We start from the raw sequence: 21,857 nt of genomic DNA on the forward strand, positions 1-21,857 counted from the left end.
CCCACTATACAGTATTATTCAAAAGGGGACAGCACCACATTCTGTGAGAAATGTCTCCGTCTTGAGTCGAGCCTTAGGTTGGTTGGTGCCTCAGACATTGAGGCATATCTAGTGCCAGTGATATTATAACAGTTTAGATGGGTTAAGTAGATTAAATTAGTTAGTTACATATTCCAGTGGTATTTTTTTTTTTATCAAATATGATGTCGCATGGTCAATTCAGGACTTAGTTAAAGGTCTTAGCATGTATACACATGCACAAGAAAATATCCAGGTGATATTTACTTCATCAGGTGATTACACAGAAACACAGTTTATAAGTACTCTACAGTTTTAGGGGAAATAAAGAGCTGAACTAAGGCATGGTGTCATACAGACCAAACATATGAACTGTAAGTTATCTAAAGTTCCTACTGTATGGTAACTTATCGTTAACATAGGAACTTTAGATAACATACAGTCGCCCCTCAGGAACAAAAAAGCAAACATAATACAATGCTCTAAATGCTAAACTAAAATCATTGGAGAAACTATTTACATCTTCTATAAAAAAAAAAAACGAAAGGTCAAATATCTGCCATCTTAATTACATGTTCATGTTTAGGATCTAGGGGGCACGGTGGCTTAGTGGCTTAGTGGTTAGCACGCTTGCCTCACACTTCCAGAGTTGGGGGTTCGATTCCCACCAACGCCTTGTGTGTGTGGAGTTTGCATGTTCTCCGCCCGTGTCTCGGGGGTTTCCTCCGGGTACTCCGGTTTCCTCCCCCGGTCCAAAGACATGCATGGTAGGTTGATTGGCATCTCTGGAAAATTGTCCGTAGTGTGAGATTGTGTGAGTGAATGAGAGTGTGTGTGTGTGCCCTACGATGGGTTGGCACTCCGTCCAGGGTGTATCCTGCCTCAATGGCTGATGACGCCTGAGATAGGCACAGGCTCCCCGTGACCCGAGGTAGTTCTGAGAAGTGGTAGAAAATGAATGAATGAATGAATGAATGTTTAGGATCTCAAGGGGAATGTTCCATGTCAGCCAAAATCTTGAAAATATGAAGTTATGTAGGATTTCTATGGACTTGTGACCACCAGGTGAACCAATTACCTGTTTACAGTGATCTGAACAAGATTGTGATCCACTATATGGCCAAAGGTTTGCAGACACCTGACCATTACACCCAGCAGCGGTTCTTCCCCAAACACTTGGCTTCAAAGATTGAAAGTTTTTTGTATGCTGTAGAATTAATCTTCTCCTTCACCGGAACTAAGATTCTCGAACCCTGTTCCAACATGACAATGACAATGTGCACAAAGCAGCTTCAAGGAGACATGGTGTGTTGCTTAAGGTTGGAGTGAAGAACTTGAGTATCCTGTACAGCGCCCTGACTCTGACTCAACCATGACTCTGACTCTAACTGGAACCCCATATCTGAACCCCAGATCTCCTCACTGTTACCTCATCAGTGTCTGATCTCGTTAATGCTCTTGTAGCTAAAGGAGCACCAATCCACACAGCCACAATCCAGCATCTAGTGGAAAAGCTTCTCAGAAGAGTAGAGCAGAGCTCATGATAACAGAAAAGAGGGACTATATCTGGTTTGTGATGTTCAAACAAAGCACATATTGTTGTGATGGTCAGGTGTCCACATAACTTCAGTCAATTACTGTATATAGTTTTTTAATCATAGTATTTAAAAACTTTAAAAAAAGACTGACAGACTTTAAAACTTTTTTTGTTTTTTTTGTTTGTTTGTTTTGTTTTGTTTTTGTTTTTGAAATCTTTACAATTCAATACTGTTTACAGGTTTTTGAATGATGGGTTTCTAGATGCATAGTTGTTTCTGGTTCTGTTCTTTTTATGATATTTCTCGGATGAATAAATTTTTTTTTTTATCGATTTATTACTGAGATTTTTCTGTAACGAAGGCAAGTGAGGAAATTTAATTCTGTCTCAGTCCGTTGACTTGTTTTACTCGGTTGATGTGTGTGTAACCTTACCCTTTATCGTTAAAATAAATGGCCATATGGAATCTATGACTATTTGTGCAGTCTGCAGGACCGGCCGTACAAAGCTTACTGCCACTGTCGAAATGAATTGATGACAATGAGCCTTTGTAAGCATCTGGAAGCATTTATAGATTCTTTCTTCCCCCTTGAGGACTAAAAAAAAGGTTAGGAGAAACCCTCAGGGACACACACACACACACACACACACACACACACACACAGGTCTGCTTAATTCAGAGCTGAATTTCTGATAACAAATCAGAAAAAAAGAGAAAAAAAATTGAATCAAGTATCTGCCTAAGCTCTGAACTTTATGTCTCAAGCTATATTGACTTCAACCAAATACATATTCCTGAACATCATGAGGAATTCTTCTGTCCCTGGAAAACTTGGATATAAAAGGCAACTTTGTGAGTAATGGTCATCATGAGTAAGCAGTTACAAATACAGTAACTCTAGCGGAAAGGAGGATGGAGAGCTTTCTGTGTTATTTATAGCACATCTTACAGATTTAACTTTTAGCAGACGGTTGAGTCACAACGTCATTTTATTTTAGGAGTGACCAGGTTGTGTAATTTGAAATTAAGGAGGAGTTGGAGACCAGCGTACTGAGGGCGGCACTGGGGGTGAGGGGTGGGGGGTTTAGGTGCGAGTTCACCGCGTAATAATGCTGAAAAGCGTTTCTGATTGAGCTGAACTAGTGTCAGACCCGTAGACATGCAACAGTTGTATACGAGTGGATCGCTGTTTATTGTTTGTTTTTTTTAACTTTTATTTTATTTTATTTTATTTTTCTAAGTTAATCGCTTTCAACTTTCACTATAGAACATCACTGGCAATAAAAGTAAATGCTCTTTGACAGCTTCATGTTAAAATATAATAAAAGGAAGAATATTGGAACAATGGTAGCTTCTCTCTTCCTTCTGCACAAATCTGACCTGACAGACATATTTTGATCCCACAGAGAGAGAGAGAGAGAGAGAGAGAGAGAGAGAGAGAGAGAGAGAGAGAGAGAGAGAGAGAGAGAGAGAGAGAGAGGGGAAAAGATGAAAATGTGAAGTAGTTTCTTCTTCTGGCTATCACAGGGCTGAGCTTTGGATGCATGGGGTGTGTTTTTAAAGTAAAGGGGTAGGAGGTGGATACTCTGAACGTTTTAGGGAGTTCAGGGTGTCCCCTTCAGGTCTGGTTGGTCCGCCCCCTCTATGAGAATACCCAGCACAGACCTCCGGGTCCCTAAACGCAGGCAGTGCTGTGAATGGAAAGCTAGACGAGGAGACTGCAGAACATACCGGCAACATGATAGTGCTGCGTTTAGTCCTGTGCGCTGTACTGACCCTTCTAGGGCTGCCTCAGGCAAGCTATGGAGGTAAGACAGTCCAAGTTCAGAAAAAACTTTTAATCAAAGCCAAACTCTGTCTGAAATCATACTTTTTTTTTTTTTATCACTTTTCTCTTTGCAAACTGTCCTTTCCTCCCAGACGTGGCTATGATGTAACTAAGACTGCAGCTGCATGAACTGTTTGTTTATTTATATGTTTCTCGGCTTACTGACAGATGAATTACGTGGAGTATGAATAGACTACAGGCAGCGGTGCGTGTCACCGCTCATAAGCATGTTAATGCTAAATGAAGTGCTGATATTTCTATTTAAGGAGATTTTTAGTGAGTAGAAAATAGTGAGAATGTGAAAAGAAAAAGTTTATGGTGCCAATGAGAGCTGTATGAGGTGAGAGGGACTGCTGTGTGCTGATGTCCCGGAGGTGTGCAAATATCACAGTTAAAGGTGAAGTCAAGGTGTAAGAGCTGGCAGGAAGTGCCTATATATCCTTGTGAAAGGCTTATTCATCCACACAGGGGGAATAGAAAAAAGAGGAAAGAAATACAATGCTGCCATAGTACTATGTGTAATTAATCTCTCTCTCTCTCTCTCTCTCTCTCTCTCTCTCTCTCTCTCTCTCTCTCTCTCTCATTAAGTATGTTTTTTTTTTCTCCAAACCAAGGCGTTTGATCATTGGCATTGGTATGGAAGTGGAGGGTGGTGTGTGAGGGGGTGGGGTATGGGGGGGTGCTGCAGACATCCGGCATGTTCCTCAGGGTGGGAACTCCATCATAGCCAAGAATTGTGGCTTGCAGAAGGCCAGACTGAATGAAGAGAGCCTTTGAGAGCTGCCTGAGGAGCACAGATCTCTACTCACATCACTCCAGCTCGAACAGCTTTCAGATGCTTTCACATCCTCCGAGTGACTCCAAAAGCTACATTTCATTTCAAAGGAAATGAAACCGGGTATTGAAGTCGGGCATCGGATCGTTAGGTTGGCAGCAGATCAAAACTCTAAAGGGAAAACTTTAGGGTGGCGGAGAAAATGTTTAGGGTTGTGTTAAATTGCTCAGCAATTGTCACAAGTGCAAGTGAAATCCTTCTTTCTGTGTCTATGTGCTGTGTCTTCAGTGTATGGCTCTGTTCATGAACCCCGAGCTGTCCGGGGAACAGATGAACACTTCATAAAACACCTGGAATGTTTTAATCTGAAATGACCTCACTTCCTTAAAATTGTTTATATTTCCTTACTGCCTCGTAACATGAGCACCATCCGAAAAGCTTCGGAATGAGACGCAGAGCTCCCATGAGGGTGGTATTCTCAGCTCAGCCGTGATGCGTGGTAGTCAATCAAACCGAGACAGCATGGGTGTGGCCATTCTATCAAATACACTACTCAGGTCCCAGATACCGAGACAGCATGGGTGTGGCCATTCTATCAAATACACTACTCAGGTCCCACAGGGCGCACACACACACATTCACTCACGCAATCACACACTACGGACAATTTTCCAGAGATGCCAATCAACCTACCATGCATGTCTTTGAACCGGGGGAGGAAACCGGAGTACCCGGAGGAAACCCCAGAGGCACGGGGAGAACATGCAAACTCCACACACACAAGGCGGAGGCAGGAATCGAACCCTGACCCTGGAGGTGTGAGGCGAACGTGCTAACCACTAAGCCACCGTAAAAGCACTTTTAATGATTTACAATTTATATCTCACGTTATATTAATACTTATATGTTTTTTTATACGCAGTCACACACCACCTGAACTGAAGTTCTGTTCGAATAAACAGTGTCCTATAATTTTAGGTAAGAGTGAAATATTACGTAACTCCGAGCAATACCCGAGCAAAGCTTCTGTCTCCTCTCAGTTGTTCCTTTGCTATGTCACTGCAGGAACACTCGACACAAACAAAATTTCTGCAGGCAAGTTTCTGAGGCTATACAAGGAGTGTGTGAGGGGAGACGGAGACAGAGAAGGATTAGGTACTTGGCAGGGGAAAAGTGTTAAGATGTCTCTTTGTAAGCCAATAAACAAAATATCTGCAAAAATTTTCTGTCTCTACATAATAATTGTTGAAATGGAATTAGTATCTTGATTTAGCTTGTACACACAGACACACACACAGACACACACATGACATAAAGAGTAAATAATTACACATCCATTTATCTTTGCCAGTCATAATCCATGCCGGAGGCTCTCTCGCATTGCTCATGCATATATGGAAGATGTAGCCTTCTGTCCAATTTATTGACATTTTAGATTGGCAGATTGTCCCTGATGCTTATGGCGACATTCTGGATATAGATGCAGTGTGGCATAAACAGCCTTTCCCAAAGTGGCTCCTGAGCTCAATGTCACAACAGATCAGATTACATTTAAGTCAAAGTTCTCAAATAAACCAACAGGTCCTAGATATACAGGATGAGCCTAAATGTAGCTGTTGTCTAAACTTTTTTTTGTGCCGGTTCTACTGCCACATCAAATCAGTGCAGAATCATGAAGTAGATTGACGGCTGTGGTGTCGGAGAATATCGGTTACAAACGAACTTTAATGAGTCGAGCTTCATGACGGTGCATATTACTCACCCATCTGAGTAAGACAGGCTTCAGTCTGTTGCCGTGGAGAACAGAGCACCGGTGATGTTTGTTTTCTGATTCACCGTCACGAAGGGCTTCGCACATAGGTGTGTTTAATGAGCAAAGAAACAAAAATGTTCATTGTCTAAGGGTAAATAAGAAAAATAAATATCGTAGAAGAATTTGTATCTTGTTTAATAGGACTCTGTTTGATCTCAGGTGGAATGATAATCATGACACACGTGATTCAATCAAAGAACAATAGGATAATGGAAAAGATTTATTTCCTTATTTCTGTATTGTAAACGGGGGGGCACGGTGGCTTAGTGGTTAGCATGTTCGCCTCACACCTCCAGGGTTGGGGGTTCAATTCCCGCCTCCACCTTGTGTGTGTGGAGTTTGCATGTTCTCCCCGTGCCTCGGGGTTTCCTCCGGGTACTCCGGTTTCATCCCCCGGTTCAAAGACATGCATGGTAGGTTGATTGGTATCTCTGGAAAATTGTCCATAGTGTGTGAGTGAACGAGAGTGTGTGTGTGCCCTGCGATGGGTTGGCACTCCGTCCAGGGTGTATCCTGTCTTGATGCCCTATAGCCGAAATAGAGCTCCAAAGTCGGCTAAAATGCACGACTACTGTGGCCTATTCCTGGTCACTTCACAAGTGCAGATGATTTTCAGTAATGGTGCAGGATCTGCACAAGTGTGTTTTCTATGTAATTTAACCCTTTAGGTTGCACAGATCATGTCCTCTGTGTGCGATTAATCCATCATTAATGGAACGCTTGTGTTTTTTGCATCGCAGTGCAGTGTGTCACACAGCACACCCATATGTCTGAATCATTTGTTCTCAGATTGCAAGGTATGTTCATCACTCTTGGGACCCGACCCATTTTTTTTTTAGCTCTTAAAGGCTATTAGAGTTTTTTCTGCATCAGGGAAAATAACAGCAATTGTTTTTTTTATCACAAAATCAAGCTCAAAGAGCGTGATTGTGGAACTGTTGCACTGCACTTTTCTCCCACAGTGATCACGTTAATGGCCTTCATTCAAAACAGACTTGTGGAGAATTTTCCTGGATTGAGAATAATATAGAACCAGGTGTCTGAATCCTTGCATGTCTAGAACTCACTGAAAGAATGCTATAAGGAAGAGTGTGGCATCAGCCACACACACACACACACACACACACACACACACACTGAGAGACAGAGAGACAGATGCTGGGTGTGGCACTCAGAGCCTGTGTTTGTATTACAGCTAAATACATCTGTCAGTTCACATATTAAAGCTTAACACAGACCCAGATTTCATACAGCATGACAGCAAACAAGGTAACAGCTGTATTCACTGCTGCTGCGCTACATCATATATACAAATCCAATCTCATGGAAAAATGTATAAGCTTTTTTTTTGCTAACCTTAATCCTAAAATTATCCTTCGAAATGAATAGAATTGTGAGAAATCTCACAAGGAAGCTTTGTGTTTTTAAGCAACATTGCACTAGTGTTGTAGTCGTGTTGTTTTACTGAATGTCTACATGGCTGTTATTTGACCGTTGGCACGAGCCAACTGTCCAAATGCTGTAATCGATCACAGCCAAGCTGATATTCACTATAACAACATGATCACTAGTGTGAGTTGCTGTTACACAACAGATTTATTAAGAAGTTATTAATACTGAGTAACAAATATTTTTGTTTTTTTTTTAAAAAAAAAAATCTTTGTTTCGGCTCTGCTTCTGGAAATAGTAGATCCAGGAGACGGCACATTCATGACATGTGATGTGGGATGTGGTAGCCTAATGGTTAAGGTGCTGGACACAATCGGAAGGCTGTGAGTTCGATTCCCATGTCCACCAGGTTGCCAAATGCTGGGCCCCTGAGCAAGGCCCTTAACCCCTTAATTGCTCAGTTGTATAAAAAAGAGAAAAAATATTAGTCACTCTGGATAAGGGCGTCGGCTAAATGCTGTAAATGTAAACATCCCGTCGGATTGGCTAGCTACAGTATGTCACAGATTTCTACGTGTTCATGTTAAAGGTGGAATATTGTGCAATAAGATAAGCTGTCATATTTTAAGCCCAGAATTTCATATTCATAAAACAAATATTCAATTTCTTGTTAAATGCGGTTATGGGAAATATCGGTGGTCTTGGAACACAAAACCTCCCGTCTAATCAAATTCCTGGACTGGAACCAACTGTTGATCATTGAATTCATGTATTTATTGTATTTTATGTTCTATATATGTTATTGTGTGCATACAATTAGGCTCTAATATCAAACAAGCATAACTTCACAAATCCCAAAATTTAGAATAGTTTTTAGTTTTAAACCCTTTAATTGGTTACACTTTATCGCACCTCGATCATTTTCTGTGTATCAGTGGCAAAGGAACGGCTGCGTTCATCATAAAAGTGCCTGAGAACATTGACTTTAGTGTAATCTGATCTGTTGCGACTTTGAGCTCAGCATCCACTTTGGGTAAAGCTGTTTATGCCACACGGCATCTATATCCAGAACGTCGACTTTAAGGGTGCTTTGATTGTTCCTCTTGGAGAGCCCTTAAAGTTTTTATGTCAAACTATACCAAAGAGTGTTTCTCTAACAGGAAGGAGAGCTATAAGTGTAGAAGAACGGGTTGATAAATGCCATGCTTGTTGATAGCACATTCCTTTAATTGTGAAGATAAATGTTAATGGTGTATGACCAGAATGCACCACTGATGGGTGTCTGTGCTTTTGCTGGATAATTAAATGTCAAGCTGTGTAATGGCTTTGTTTCCATCTAACTGCAATTGTAACAAGATTAGGAAGGTGCTTTGTTGGTGATGGTAAGCTGCTGCTGCTGGTGGTAGAAAACCAATATTCAGTCACCACCAGGAAATGGCTGTGGGGATAACAGCACATCATACCTGGTAAATTACTTCCCTCGCTATTAATAAGGAAACTGGGTCATCTTTTGGCAAGCATATTCTCTTGAGGATCTACAGCATCAGCACAGGGAGCAGCCTGAAGCATAGGTAGGCTGGATGCTTGAAAATGATTTAGATCGTGATTATGGATGTGTTTTATTTTAACACCCGATTGAATCTTCAATAATATAAATAATGAGCTCTGATTTATATCAAAAACACCGCTGTTCTGGATGCTTCAACACACACAATGTCTGTATTGTAAGAGGTTACCTAAGGTTTTGAAAATGTACTAATATCACAAAATTGCAGCATAAAATTCCATTTAGCTGTGCTTCTTAGCCTCTTCAAAATGGTAATCTAAAACTACTGTCACATGCCTAAAGTTTTCAACTGGTTTGAAGGGCAATTGAGTTGCTTTCCGCTGGGAGCAATGCACAGCTGTTAGCATATTTAACTATCAGCGCTTGTTCCAGCACTAATCTACATCGCAGGATAAGTGGTGGTGCTTTGGGAAGTTTGCAAATATCTTTTCACACGGCTGCTCCCCAGAGACGGAATGAAGATATGGAAAGAGATTCTGATTGATACCTTATATATTATCGCATAGAGTGATCTGGAGAAATATAGTTAAAGCAGAAAAGAAAAGAAAAGAAAAGAAAAGAAAAGAAAAACATGGTCTCACAGGCAGTTGAAAGGAACAGAGGTGTAAAAGATCCCTAGATAGAGTGTGATGGGAGCCAGTGCATACGGTGACTCGTGTCGTCATCGAGAATGTATGAGGGCTTAAAATAAACTAGAGGAAATGGCAGGCTGCACGCTCGATGCTGAAAAGGACGAGTTGCTGGAATACCTCAGTGTGAATGCTTCAGGCGTTGGTGACAAAGCAAACTCTCCTAGAGACAGACAGCTACTAGTGTGGCTTTTTATATATGTGCCAAGCACCGATAAGGCCTGATTTGGGCTGGTTTTAAATATGGCAGCATATAGTACGTGGCAGAAGCTCTGTGTGTAGTATCAAGCAGATTCAGACAGATATGCAAGAGCTTCAGTCAACAGCAGAATGGGGAAATGTCATCTCAGGACGATTGGAGAATTTCAGAAAAGCATTTTCTTAAAAAATACAAGGATCTGCTGGCAGATCAGAGAGGTCAGAGAACACAAATTGGTTCAAATTACAACACTGCTGAGCAGAAAAGCATCGCAAAACGTTCAAGTGGATGAGTTACAACATCAGAAGACCGCATCGAGATGCACTCCTATCAACCCAGAATACGAAGCCATTGCTGTTTTGCACAAGCTAATAGGCTAGTATGGTCAAATATTATGCATGTAGTGCTTAGCATGCTTAAGGAGTGAGATAGTTACTGCTTCAGAAAAGGGAATGTGACCCGAGTGTTTGATATTAGGTTGAATGTATTGTTTGATATTCAGACAGCAAATTGAGAGCCTCATATTCAGTTCCGTTTAATGTACTTACAGTATGTAACACTGTTAACATTAGACATTGTCTTGAAACAGCTTTACAAAAGTATAGAATCGTAGAATAAAAATTCTAAAGTTTATATCTAATGATCAAGCCTGAGGTGACAGTGGCAAGGAAAATTTCTCTGAGATGGTATGAGGCAGAAACCTTCAGAGGAACCAGACGCAGAAGGGACGCTCATCCTCATTTGGGTAAAACTGGACAGTAAATAATGTAAATGTAAATAATGTCCTTTCTACAATAGTTGAGTAGAATTGTGCAACCAAGAGCTCCTTGGGAACTAATACATAGATCAGGGTCATTTTAGAGTTCATTACAGACTTAACACTAATTCCTTCCTGCTGAAGTCTGTAGATGAAGAGCCGAGCACAAACCGAATGGTTCTAGCATATTAATAATACGATATATGCTACATTGCTACACCCTTAATTCAGTACACCACATTCAGGTGAGGTGGTAAAATACTCTGAATCAATGCTACACCACACAACCACACACAGGTGGATTCATTAGCAGGCACGTCAGCTTCAAGCAAGTCCAAGCCCCAGCACAGGCCTTTTATTTATGTGCATGTCTCTTGTACAGTAATGGATTCAGGACCAGCTGTATGTATGTTAGGATACACAACATAAAACATAGCCGTGAGGCCACAAAAAAGCCGTCAACACTCAGTTTACTCATGTAACGTAGTCAGTGTGAAATGAATGTAAATACGTGTAAGAAAAGCTCAGGACTAAGATCATGTGTCATATGTAAGTGAAAGGTCTCAGAGTAAGTACAGTAGATGGTTTGTTAGATACAGTATACTACAGTGTGTTCATGTTGTTGATTGTGTGATTTTTTTTTTTCATTTCTTACTCCACAGTGGTGTTAATATGAAGCTCATAAATTTAAAGTAGACACTCAGAACTTTAGAATTTGTAGATTTTCATCAGTATTTTTGTTTTTCTCTAGAATACTAAGGGTGATATATTCATGGAAAAGTTATAAACATATCCACACACATGTTTGTATATTCAGATTAAATGATGATATAAAACCCCAGACGTTCATAATCAGTTCAAATTTATCTTCATCACTAAAAGTCTGTGTTAGGTTATCAACAGAGGGACAGACACACGTCCCACACTGAAAGAACAAGAAGTCCTTACTCATTTTAGATCAGACTCACAGCCAGAAAACCGTTCATTCCAGTGATGGAAAAAGGGCTTCTACATTTTGAAAAAAAATATAAACGTATATATATATATATATATATATATATATATATATATATATATATATATATATATATATATGTATATATAAGACATGTGACACTGGTTTTTATTTTGAATCGTGATGAAATGTGATGTGTGAATAATGCTGACACTGTTCAATTAAAAGAAGAAAACATATACTTTTTGTTTTGTATAGTACTGTATGTTGTCTAAGAAGAGTTGGGCTGCTGCTTATTTCAGGAATATGTAATCACATGCACTTCTTATTTCTTTGTCTGTTTTGGAGCAGCTTCCAGATTTTTATCCAGTTCTCCCTCAAATGATTATGTATGAAGGAACGATCCAGAACTTTCCATGTCTCCACATGCACAGCACACAAACGGACCATTTAGGCTTGTACGGTGAAACACACACACATGCAGAATGCAGTTCAAACATCTTTGTGCATCTAGCCTTCAGAGTTAGAACATATGAGTAGATGAATTTTATATTAAAAAGCTAGAGGAACAGGAAGTGCTGACTGTGAAGCTGCTCTGATCTATCTTCTTATGCTGGCGTCTTCTGCTTAGATGTCATGAGGATTTTAACTTTTTAAATATAAACGTATATTTTCTTTCCAAATCACTGCAGGTGAACTAATTTATGTCTGGACAAATGTGATCCTGGAGAAGGAAATGAATCGATCCCTAGGGATCATAGATATGAACTCAAAACAGATGAGCGTTTATTAACTCGCATCGTACCCAAGGTTTAGACTTTGTATAGTCGTGGGTTCTCAGCACCTTCAGAATGTAGCCTTGTGATAAACAGTTGTTGGGTTCTTAATTTTTAAGACAACCGAAGAACTCTTCACTTTTCTAGATTTAATTATTTTCTCTTTTACAAGCGGACCAGCAATGTTGTTATTCTAGATTTTATTGTTAGTCTACAGATGAATACATTAACTGTACTTGATGTACAAACCAAACCGGCAGCCCATCCTGGCTGCAGCCTTAACACTCCCTCACTTGTCATTTCACACATGAAACTGTTCTTGACTCAGTGCACCAGCTATCAATAATACGGCTTTTCATTGATATTCAAACGTTATTTTGCCCTCAGCTCAAGCATCGTAAATCGGCGGCATATTCAAATAAATATCCTAGCGTACAAGACAGAGGAAATGAAGGAGAAATCTTTAAGAACTGTGTTTGTTCACTGGAGAGGAAAATTAGGCTATTAAGGAAGTCTATTTGAGCAATTCTGAGTTATATAACCAATTGTAAATATTATGTTTGGACATTTGCAGTGTGCATGGCATACACGAACAGCATCGGGATGGCATTTGTTTGTTTTTCAAGGTGCAGGGCTTTTTTTTTTTTTTTTTTTTTTTTTTGCTATGTGAGATGCTGTTTAAAATAGAAATGAATAAACCTGTTATAAACAGTGTTATGGGGTTGTATTGCTGTCATGGGCAGTGAGAGTCACTGTGCTGCAGACAGCCAACGCCCTTAACTGGGAGCCAGACCATCTGGCAGCATGAGGGGATCCCGCTTTTTCAAGCGACTGTTACTCAATTACTCCTGCTACTGACTTTGGCAAAGTTCTCTCCTTTTTTGGTAGTTGTAGAGCTAAAAATTCTTTATTTCCTTTCCCTTGGGTAGTTTCCACATGTGTGTACTTTCTGAAGCTGCAGCACTCAGTCAGGACAAAGCGTCTTTCTTGTATTCGTCCAGTGACAAATAACCTTACTTACCATGCATGGTTTTCCTGTTCCACCCTGTTCAACTTCGTTGAGTGGGATCGCCCACTACCTTGTAAAGAATCAAAAAAGGAAACTGTCTTCTGTATAAACCATCCCTAACGGTTGAACGAAGTCATAGATTTGAACACGGTCCACATCCCTTGGTCCTAGGATAGACAGGAGAGTGGGAGAGTCCACAATTCAACTTTCCCCTATCATAGCCTGCACGGTCTGATGACACGGATAAGAGGGCATGTTTGCTCTAAGCCCAGGATTTAATGGCTTAATTTACTATAATGTTCGTGTATTAAGGGGAAATTAGTGTGTTTGGAGTCATGTTTAGGCTCTGAACTACCACATGGCCCTAAGTAGGGACGGAGTAATAGATGGAGAGAAAAGAGAGACCACCACTGAGGCAAAACAAGCAGACCACAGGCTGTGATTAGACTCGGGCGCGTGCACACAAATATATTAATTTAAGAGCTTTTGGAAGTGAAAGGCTGCTCTTTGGCTTGGCTTCACTTAGTATGAGAGATTTCAAGCTTTCTCTAGTTCCTTATACTGTACATCTGTAAAGGGTTCGGGCAGACGGGAAGACGGATACGGACACACGAATGCACTAAAACATGGACTGCCTTGGCTACACGATAAACAAGGACATTTAGTTTCAGTGACCTTCAGTTTGTACATGTATAATTGCTTGAGCCTGGCTGGGTGTGTAGTAATTATACCACAATGTGTGCTGTTAGTGTGGTTTTTGGGCTCATGGGAGGACTGCAGTAGCAGACAAGTGGAAAGGTGGTGTCGTCATTCTGTGGTCTCTCTCACACACACACACACACACACACACACACACACACACACACACACACACACACACACACACACAAATTTCTACTTGCCATTATCTTTGATGGCACAATCTTTTCTATTCATTGATCCAGACCAAATGATTCTCTCCCATTATGACAAATTAGCATGTGAGAAGTTTCTGCAGCTGCCAGATGTTTAGCAGTTTGGAGTAAAGGCTATCAAAATCCAAACAAGCTGAGAGACAGAACAAAATGACCATGAACGGTGGAGACATTTCAAACACACTTGCTTTATTTATCATTATTTAATCAAACACAGCTTCTGTGAATTGACTTTGTTTCATGCATGTACAGTATCTCACAGAAGTAAATACACCCCTCACATTTTTGTACATATTTTATTATATATTTTCACTGAAGAAATGACACTTTGCTACGATTGTAAAGTGGTGAGTGTACAGTTTGTATAACAGTGTAGATTTGCTGTCCCCTCAAAATAACTCAACACACAGCCATTAACGTCTAAACCGCTGACCACAAAAGTGAGTACACCCCTAAGTGAAAATGTCCAAACTGGTCCAAATTAGTCATTTTCTCACCCCGGTGTCATGTGACGTGTTACTGTTACGAGGTCTCAGGTCCCATGGCAAAGAACTCTCTGAGGATCTGAAACCTAGCTGAGCGAGCTGTGCTAGTTAGCCAGAATGTTCAATAATTTGCAGTGGTAAAGCATTATTTTGTAGTATTAAAATTAAAATAGTTGTTTGGTCACTGGTAGTTTTTGCTAGATATCCTGAAACGTCTAAATTTACATGAGTTAACTAGCTAACCTAGCAAGCTACTTAATCCCTAGCCTCAGACATCCCGCCCAGTAAACCTTTGTCTGAACATCTGATTTATATTATATTAGATTAAGATATTAGATATTAAATTAGAAACACTTCTAGAAGTCGTGATCTGATTGGATTGGTTGGAGTTTACTGGATTTCCAGGAGGCACATTTTTTAATGTTTGGCCTGGAATCAATGCCATCGTGATGCTCTACTTCCCCTGTGGAAGAAGGAAACTGATAAATGCTGGAGTTTCCAAATGATGTGAAGTTCATGGTACAGACTACTTCATTTACATGACTTTCTTAAATGAACGAACTACGGTTGCACGCTGGTCTGTTTCTGTTGAACGATCCTTGGCCAATAAAAGCTGCTCTGGAGTTCGGACCTTCTGATGCTCTGGCTAGGTTTGACTGCTGAAACCCCAACAACAGTTTAGAATTAATCCCTAGGATCCTAATCATGATCGTTACTTTAATCGCACACATTTCCTAATTTTCAGATTTATCATCACATATCGTGTATTTAAATTTGCTCTCAAATGGCACCAGAAATGTGAAGAATTTTACCTCTGGTGCTGGTGTGTTTTCTTCTTTTACGAAAGAAACTGAGTCTGAATTGATGAAATCCTGACCTCATGTTCAGTAAGAGGAAAACTGATGATCTCTGATAATCTCACTATTTCGTGTCTGTCCTCCCTGAGAGTCAGGTTAAGCTCAGATGAAGTGAAAGGCAAAGCAGCGTGTTTAATAAGCAGGCCGTGTGCGCTAGAGGCTGCTGATCCGCTTTCTCCTAATGAATGCTAATGGATCTGCCTGAATGTATGTCCTTCTCTATCTCGCCAGCACCCACCCCACACCACCCACCCACCACAAACGGCGAAGCAGGCACACCTCACCGCTTCCTATTAAGCGACCGTGAAATTAGAAATCACAAATTAGACGCAGGAAGTATTGCTGTTCACCCAGCAGGCCCCTGAAATGTGACAGAATACGTCGGAATATGCAGCACAAATTTTAATAATGTTAAAGCGCTTCGCAAATTGGTACCTCGTGCCGTCTGTTGGTAAATTATGTTTAACAAATAAGATGTTTTCACCTCTTCGAGAAGTAACGTGCTGGATAAACAGTCCCAGAATACTGTTAAAAGTCACATTAGCTATGATGGAATATTGAGTCTGCCTGTAGTTAGCATCTGATTAGAACGAAGACTCTTTTTTTCACCTCTTTCGCTGTATACAGCTGAATATTTTTGCAGCAGGAACAATGGGAGATGTTTAGCGAGACTGTAGTGTTGTACGTGAGTTCTGCCTTGTAAATCAGATTATAAATTAAACATTTGGTATTTTTATTTCCAGTGTGCACAAGTTAATGTCACGTACATTTCTATTCACAAATAATTTTTAATATTTGTTTTTCACAATAGGGGGCACAGTGGCTTAGTGGTTAGCACATTCGCCTCACATCTCCATGGTTGGGGGTTCGATTCCCACCTCCGCCTTGTGTGTGTGGAGTTTGCATGTTCTCCCCGTGTCTCGGGGGTTTCCTCCGGGTACTCCGGTTTCCTCCCCCGGTCCAAAGACATGCATGGTAGGTTGATTGGCATCTCTGGGAAATTGTCCGTAGTGTGTGATTGCGTGAGTGAATGAGAGTGTGTGTGTGTGTGCCCTGCGATGGGTTGGCACTCCGTCCAGGGTGTATCCTGCCTTGATGCCCGATGATGCCTGAGATAGGCACAGGCTTCCCGTGACCCGAGGTAGTTCGGATAAGCGGTAGAAAATGAATGAATGTTTACACAATAATGTTCTCCAAGTTAGATGTCGGACGATCTTTAGTCGAACAAGTAACATGTCAAGGAAAGTATAGAAAAGATATCAGATAAATCGTGTCCTGTGGGCGGAGTCACGTTTCTAAGCCTGAGACTAACATATAATCTCCTTCGATGTCTGACCTGAGTTGCCTAGCAACCTGCCGATACTTTTATAATCAGACTGAAGAATCTTTCAAGCATTTTTTTAAGAAATCGGATTGACATTTTGGCTAAATGTCATACGTTTATTATTATATTTTATCACTAAAAGTCAGGAAGTGCTATTCGACTATATGTGTGTATGCTTTTTACAGAGGTCTAATGCACTTCTGGTGCATTTCATATGAAAGAACACACACAGAGTTGTTGACCATTGCGGACAAAATCTTTACTTCTAAAAGTTTCTTTGACTTTTGCTAGTGTTCCTTTCATTCACAAAAGGCTTGTAGTAGCACACACAAACACATAGGATGGACTGAGATGTCTATAGACTTGCGTGTAATTCTTCATAATATTCACAGTGAGGATGAGAAAAGCACCACCAATAAGTCTCTCATATGTCCTAGTGTTGTAAATTCTAACAAGTTAGAGATCGAGAGATGTCAATACAATGAAATGCATGCAGGCATAAAGCCAGTCGACCAACAGAGCCAGAGCCTTCATCTGAACAAATCTGTGATCTTGTCGACATAATATGTAAAGCTGTGTTTTATTGGTGCTTTAGTTGTGGATGTCTGGCAGACATCTGCAGCCTGGGCATGCTAAAGACTTCTAATAAATATCTTCCTGTTAATAGAGAAGAGAACAGCCATCAACAGATGCCTGCGAGTTATTTTCTTTTCTTCTGTGTGTAACGTATATATGTTTGCAAAGTGATCAGCCGTGAGAATAGAGCAGGAGACGTGCAAGACAGAAAAATGAAATGGATGTCTGGAAATGAGAGGCTGTTACAGTCGTGCTGGGGATGTAGGATCCCTTGCTGAGCACACGTTTAAACCATGAAGCTGAATGTCCCAGCGGAGTGCGAGAGTGATCCACCGCTGTGAGGAACTAACAGAGGTTGAAATGTAACAGGGAGATCCGTCACCTCGTATCATGGCCCGATAAGGCGCTAAACTATGTGCACTTTAATGGTGAACGAGCCATGTACACTTGGTGGGAATTGTCAGGGAAGTAGCTTGCATAATATTTCATCTGACATCTGTAAGCTTAGCTTAAGGGAATCAGCTAAACAGCATTTCTAGTTCAATCCTCTACTCGGAAGACAGCAGACAGCTTGTAAGATCTGGAAGCTTATTTCACTTACATCATTTTCAACAGTGAGGACTGGTTTGAATGAAAATGTCTGTATGCTGATGGAACTAAACTAAATACTAGTATATACAGTATAACTCCCTTTAAGGTAAAAAACACTATTGTGAGCAGCCATGTTGATTCAAAGTCACTTGTTGAACTCAGGTTTGAGGAGACCATCTCAATATCCTTAATAGGATCTGGGTTTTCTTTGGTTTCTCCGATTTAGATGTTGAAAAATTTTTATTCAGATGCAGCATAGGTCAGGAAAAATCTACAAATGATATCAGATACTTACTGTAATGACTTGTGGGAGGGGTCACGCGTCTATGGCTAAGACTAGCCCGTAAACGCCTTCAGTGTTTGTTGCCAAAAAGTGGTGCACATACACAGTGTTGTAATGTAACGAAGTAAAAACACTTCGTTACTGTACTTAAGTAGAAATTTCACGTATCTGTATTTACTATTTAAATTTATGTCAACTTTCACTTTTACTCCACTACATTTTCTAGATAAAATGTATACTTTTACTTTGTTATATTTCCAATAAGCATCTTCGTTACTCATTACTACAAAATAAAATCAGAAGAAATGTGTGTGACTGCAATAAGGGAGGTTTGGCGAGTCACTGCTCCTAGATTGCATTACGCTCCGCACGCTCTACGGAGAGGCACAGGTACGCGCAGCGTGCACGCGCAGTCAGAGCTGGAGGCATTTATAACGTTAATCGGCGACCAAAAGCAGTGAAATTTCGCTATGCTTATTACCAGAGTTGTAGCACAAACAAAATATTAATGCAAACATTCCATTCAATACTAAATAAAAATAACATTTATTGATTTGGTCTTGAAGCCTGAGATAGGCACAGGCTCCCCGTGACCTGAGGTAGTTTGTGGATAAGCGGAAGAAAAAGACTGAGTGACTGCATTCATTGGACACACTGTTTGTAGAGAATGCACACATACATGAACTGATTTCATTCGACACTGGCATTATTACATCATGCATAAAATTTTGGTGTCCACTTTTGCCACTTAATAACACCATAACTTTTGGCTTACTATGTAGTCATGTAATGTATAATATAAAACTCTTCTTGTTTTAAATTCTCACTGAGGGCTAAAACCCCTGAAGATGAAACCCTAGAACCTCCCCTGCTCTTATACCTACCGAAAATCACTGAAATTTTACTTTTTACTTTTACTTCAAATACTTAAGTACATTAAATATCAGAAAATTACTTTTGATACTTAAGTACAGTAAATATCAGATACTTTAAGACTTTTACTTGAGTAATATTCTAAAAGGCAACTTTCACTTCTACCAAAGTCTTTTTCTAGTACGATACTTGTACTTTTACTCAAGTATTGCTTTCTAGTACTTTATACAACACTGCACATACAACATGTTTGCAAAATGACCTGAGTTGCCTAGCAACCTAATGATACTTTTAGAGACTTGCTGAAGAAATTCTCAAGAATTCGGTTTGACATTTTTTAGTTGAAATGTTATTCGATTATTATTTTGTATTTGCGCTAAAAGACAGGAAGTGCTATTCGACTCTATGTGCGTATGCATTTAACAGATCGCTAATACACATCCGGTGCATTTTATATGAAATAACACACACACAGTCGTTACTGCAGACAAAAACCTGACTGGGGTCACTTCTAAAAGATTCTTTGACTTGACACGTCAGCTAAAATTTGACATCCTCTTGGTGTTAAACTGACATTTTCTGGTCTGGGAGATGTTAACGCTCAGCTAACTGTCCGCAGCTAAAGACAGTTCTGCAGTGACTGAACATATACAAAACTGAGAACATGTCAACTTCTGTTTTTTTTTTTTTTATTCTTTCCAACAATTCTTTTTGAGTGAAAAGTACTTTAAAGCACTCTATTTAGATGAATTTCAGTTTAAATGATGACTTTCTTAGTATTTTGTTTGTCACTGTTTTTACTGTAATGACACTGCACTCAAGCTACACAGACTCTACATGTTTAATGCAAAACCTTATGATCCTTTTCTAGATCAAATCTGACCTTTTGTACAAAGCAGTTAACAAACAATATCACGCATTTTAATAACATTTAATAGGACTGTTGAAACACACAAACATTTTAATAGGAAGCTAGAAATAGTACAACATTCCCATATTAGACATTCAAGATACTGGAGAGTTACTTTATTTGTTTTAAATATTCCAAAGTTCTAAAACAATAATAAGTAAAATCCCAGATTTTATGTATGAGAACGTTTTACAATAACAAGATCAAGGATATCGTCGTTGCATTAAAAAAACCAAGGTGCTGCCCAACAAGTCTCCATAAACTCATTTGTTATGCTGAAGAAAGTTGTAACTAGTTTAACATGTCTGCTTCTCAGAAAGAACCTGACCTAGCTATCTAGCCTTAGGTTTTAGGCAAGCTATGTAGGTTTGTGAAGGCACTATAAATTAGGCAGGCACTTATTTCCAGGGATTTCAGTACAGCATAACAGATATTGCGTTATCAGGTAGGCATGGCTTATTTGATAATCTAACCCTAACCCTAACCCTAGTTTTTGGTTGTTTATTTGTTTTCTAAAATAAATCAACCTGTATGACTGTTTTGTCCTTCATAGTATGCTGGGTTTTTTTTGAACGAAGGCGTTTTCCCAAGACCTCCGGAAACACGCCCAATGATGTCGTGGTAACGAAACCCCTGGAATTTAGTGCCTGCCCTATAAATTAGACATGTTAGTGTTGGGAAAAATCTTGATATGTGCTCTTATTATATGAACTATTACAACATATATAACATATAACATATATATATATATAATGTTAGACACCTTGAGACAAGTATTAACAGAGATAAGGTGGTTTATTGGGTTTATTGAAGTTATAATACTCAGTACTCAAAACTCTAAGAATCTGAGAAAAACAAGAAAAGGGGAACTGTCCTTTAGAAGAGAGGAACTAAGGCTTAAAAATAAAAATGCATGTGCAGGCCCAATCTGGACAAACAAGACAGACTGAGATCACAAGTCTAGCAAACTTTAGGAGTCAGCATAAACAGACCTCCACATATATGCTAAACAAAATTATAAAATGCAAAAGCTTAGCTTAGTAATAGTGCAGTACACTTATACTAATCAAACAAAGTGTAATAATAAGTCAAATACCACTAATATATGATCCAGTTGATTCTGGACCAGAGGGTTATTTTATTTGTGTGTGTGTGTGTGTGTGTGTGTGTGTGTGTGTGTGTGTGTGTGTGTGTGTGTGTGTGTGTGTGTGTGTGTGTGTGTGTGTGTGTACGTATATGGGCGTATGATCAGTGGAAATCATATACAGACAAAATATAGAAAAAGATAGATGATAACTCACTCATTGTAACTGTAAAGGGAGATTGGGAGATTGTTCCACGAGACACGTCTTCTGTGTGATACGTGACATGGAAGAGTACGAGAAGTTCTTGAGCACATTTTTAACAACAGTTTTGACAATGCAGCATATTTTTTAATTATAAAGGCAGAAGTAAGTCGGGAAAAACAACAGAAAAAACTAAAGGCCAGACTTGGTTTTCGGTAAAAGGGCAGACTTGTTTTTCGGGGAAATGAGGGGGGTCACGGGGCGATTCTGTAGAGTCAGGGAAAAAACCCAGACAGGTCAGGTGGATTGACGTAAGAAGGTATAGACGCACCTAGAGGTGCCAGGTTATATATTGAGGAGACTCCTTTGGAGGGAGCTCTTGCTCTTGCTTGCTTGCTTTTTTGTGTTTGAACTCTTTTGGGTGGCATGGGTTCTTTTGGGTTTTTGTTCGATTACTTTTGACTTTTGACTCAATGGAATTGTTGGCTGATTGGCGGCAATAAAG

The 21,857-nt window shown here is 39.8% G+C and overlaps 1 protein-coding gene across 1 annotated transcript in view; it reads left to right on the forward strand.

Annotated features, from left to right (window-relative positions):
- The first annotated feature begins 3,065 nt into the window (after positions 1-3,065).
- cspg4 (chondroitin sulfate proteoglycan 4) overlaps positions 3,066-21,857 on the forward strand; it is a 46,230-nt gene continuing 27,438 nt past the window's right edge. The window contains exon 1 of the mRNA XM_027173486.2: positions 3,066-3,364. Within this exon, the coding sequence (XP_027029287.2) occupies positions 3,295-3,364 (70 nt within the window). The 5' untranslated portion in view covers positions 3,066-3,294. The remainder of the gene's footprint in view (positions 3,365-21,857) is intronic.

Source organism: Tachysurus fulvidraco, chromosome 10 (genome assembly GCF_022655615.1).
Source record: "Tachysurus fulvidraco isolate hzauxx_2018 chromosome 10, HZAU_PFXX_2.0, whole genome shotgun sequence".
Lineage (NCBI taxonomy): Eukaryota > Metazoa > Chordata > Actinopteri > Siluriformes > Bagridae > Tachysurus > Tachysurus fulvidraco.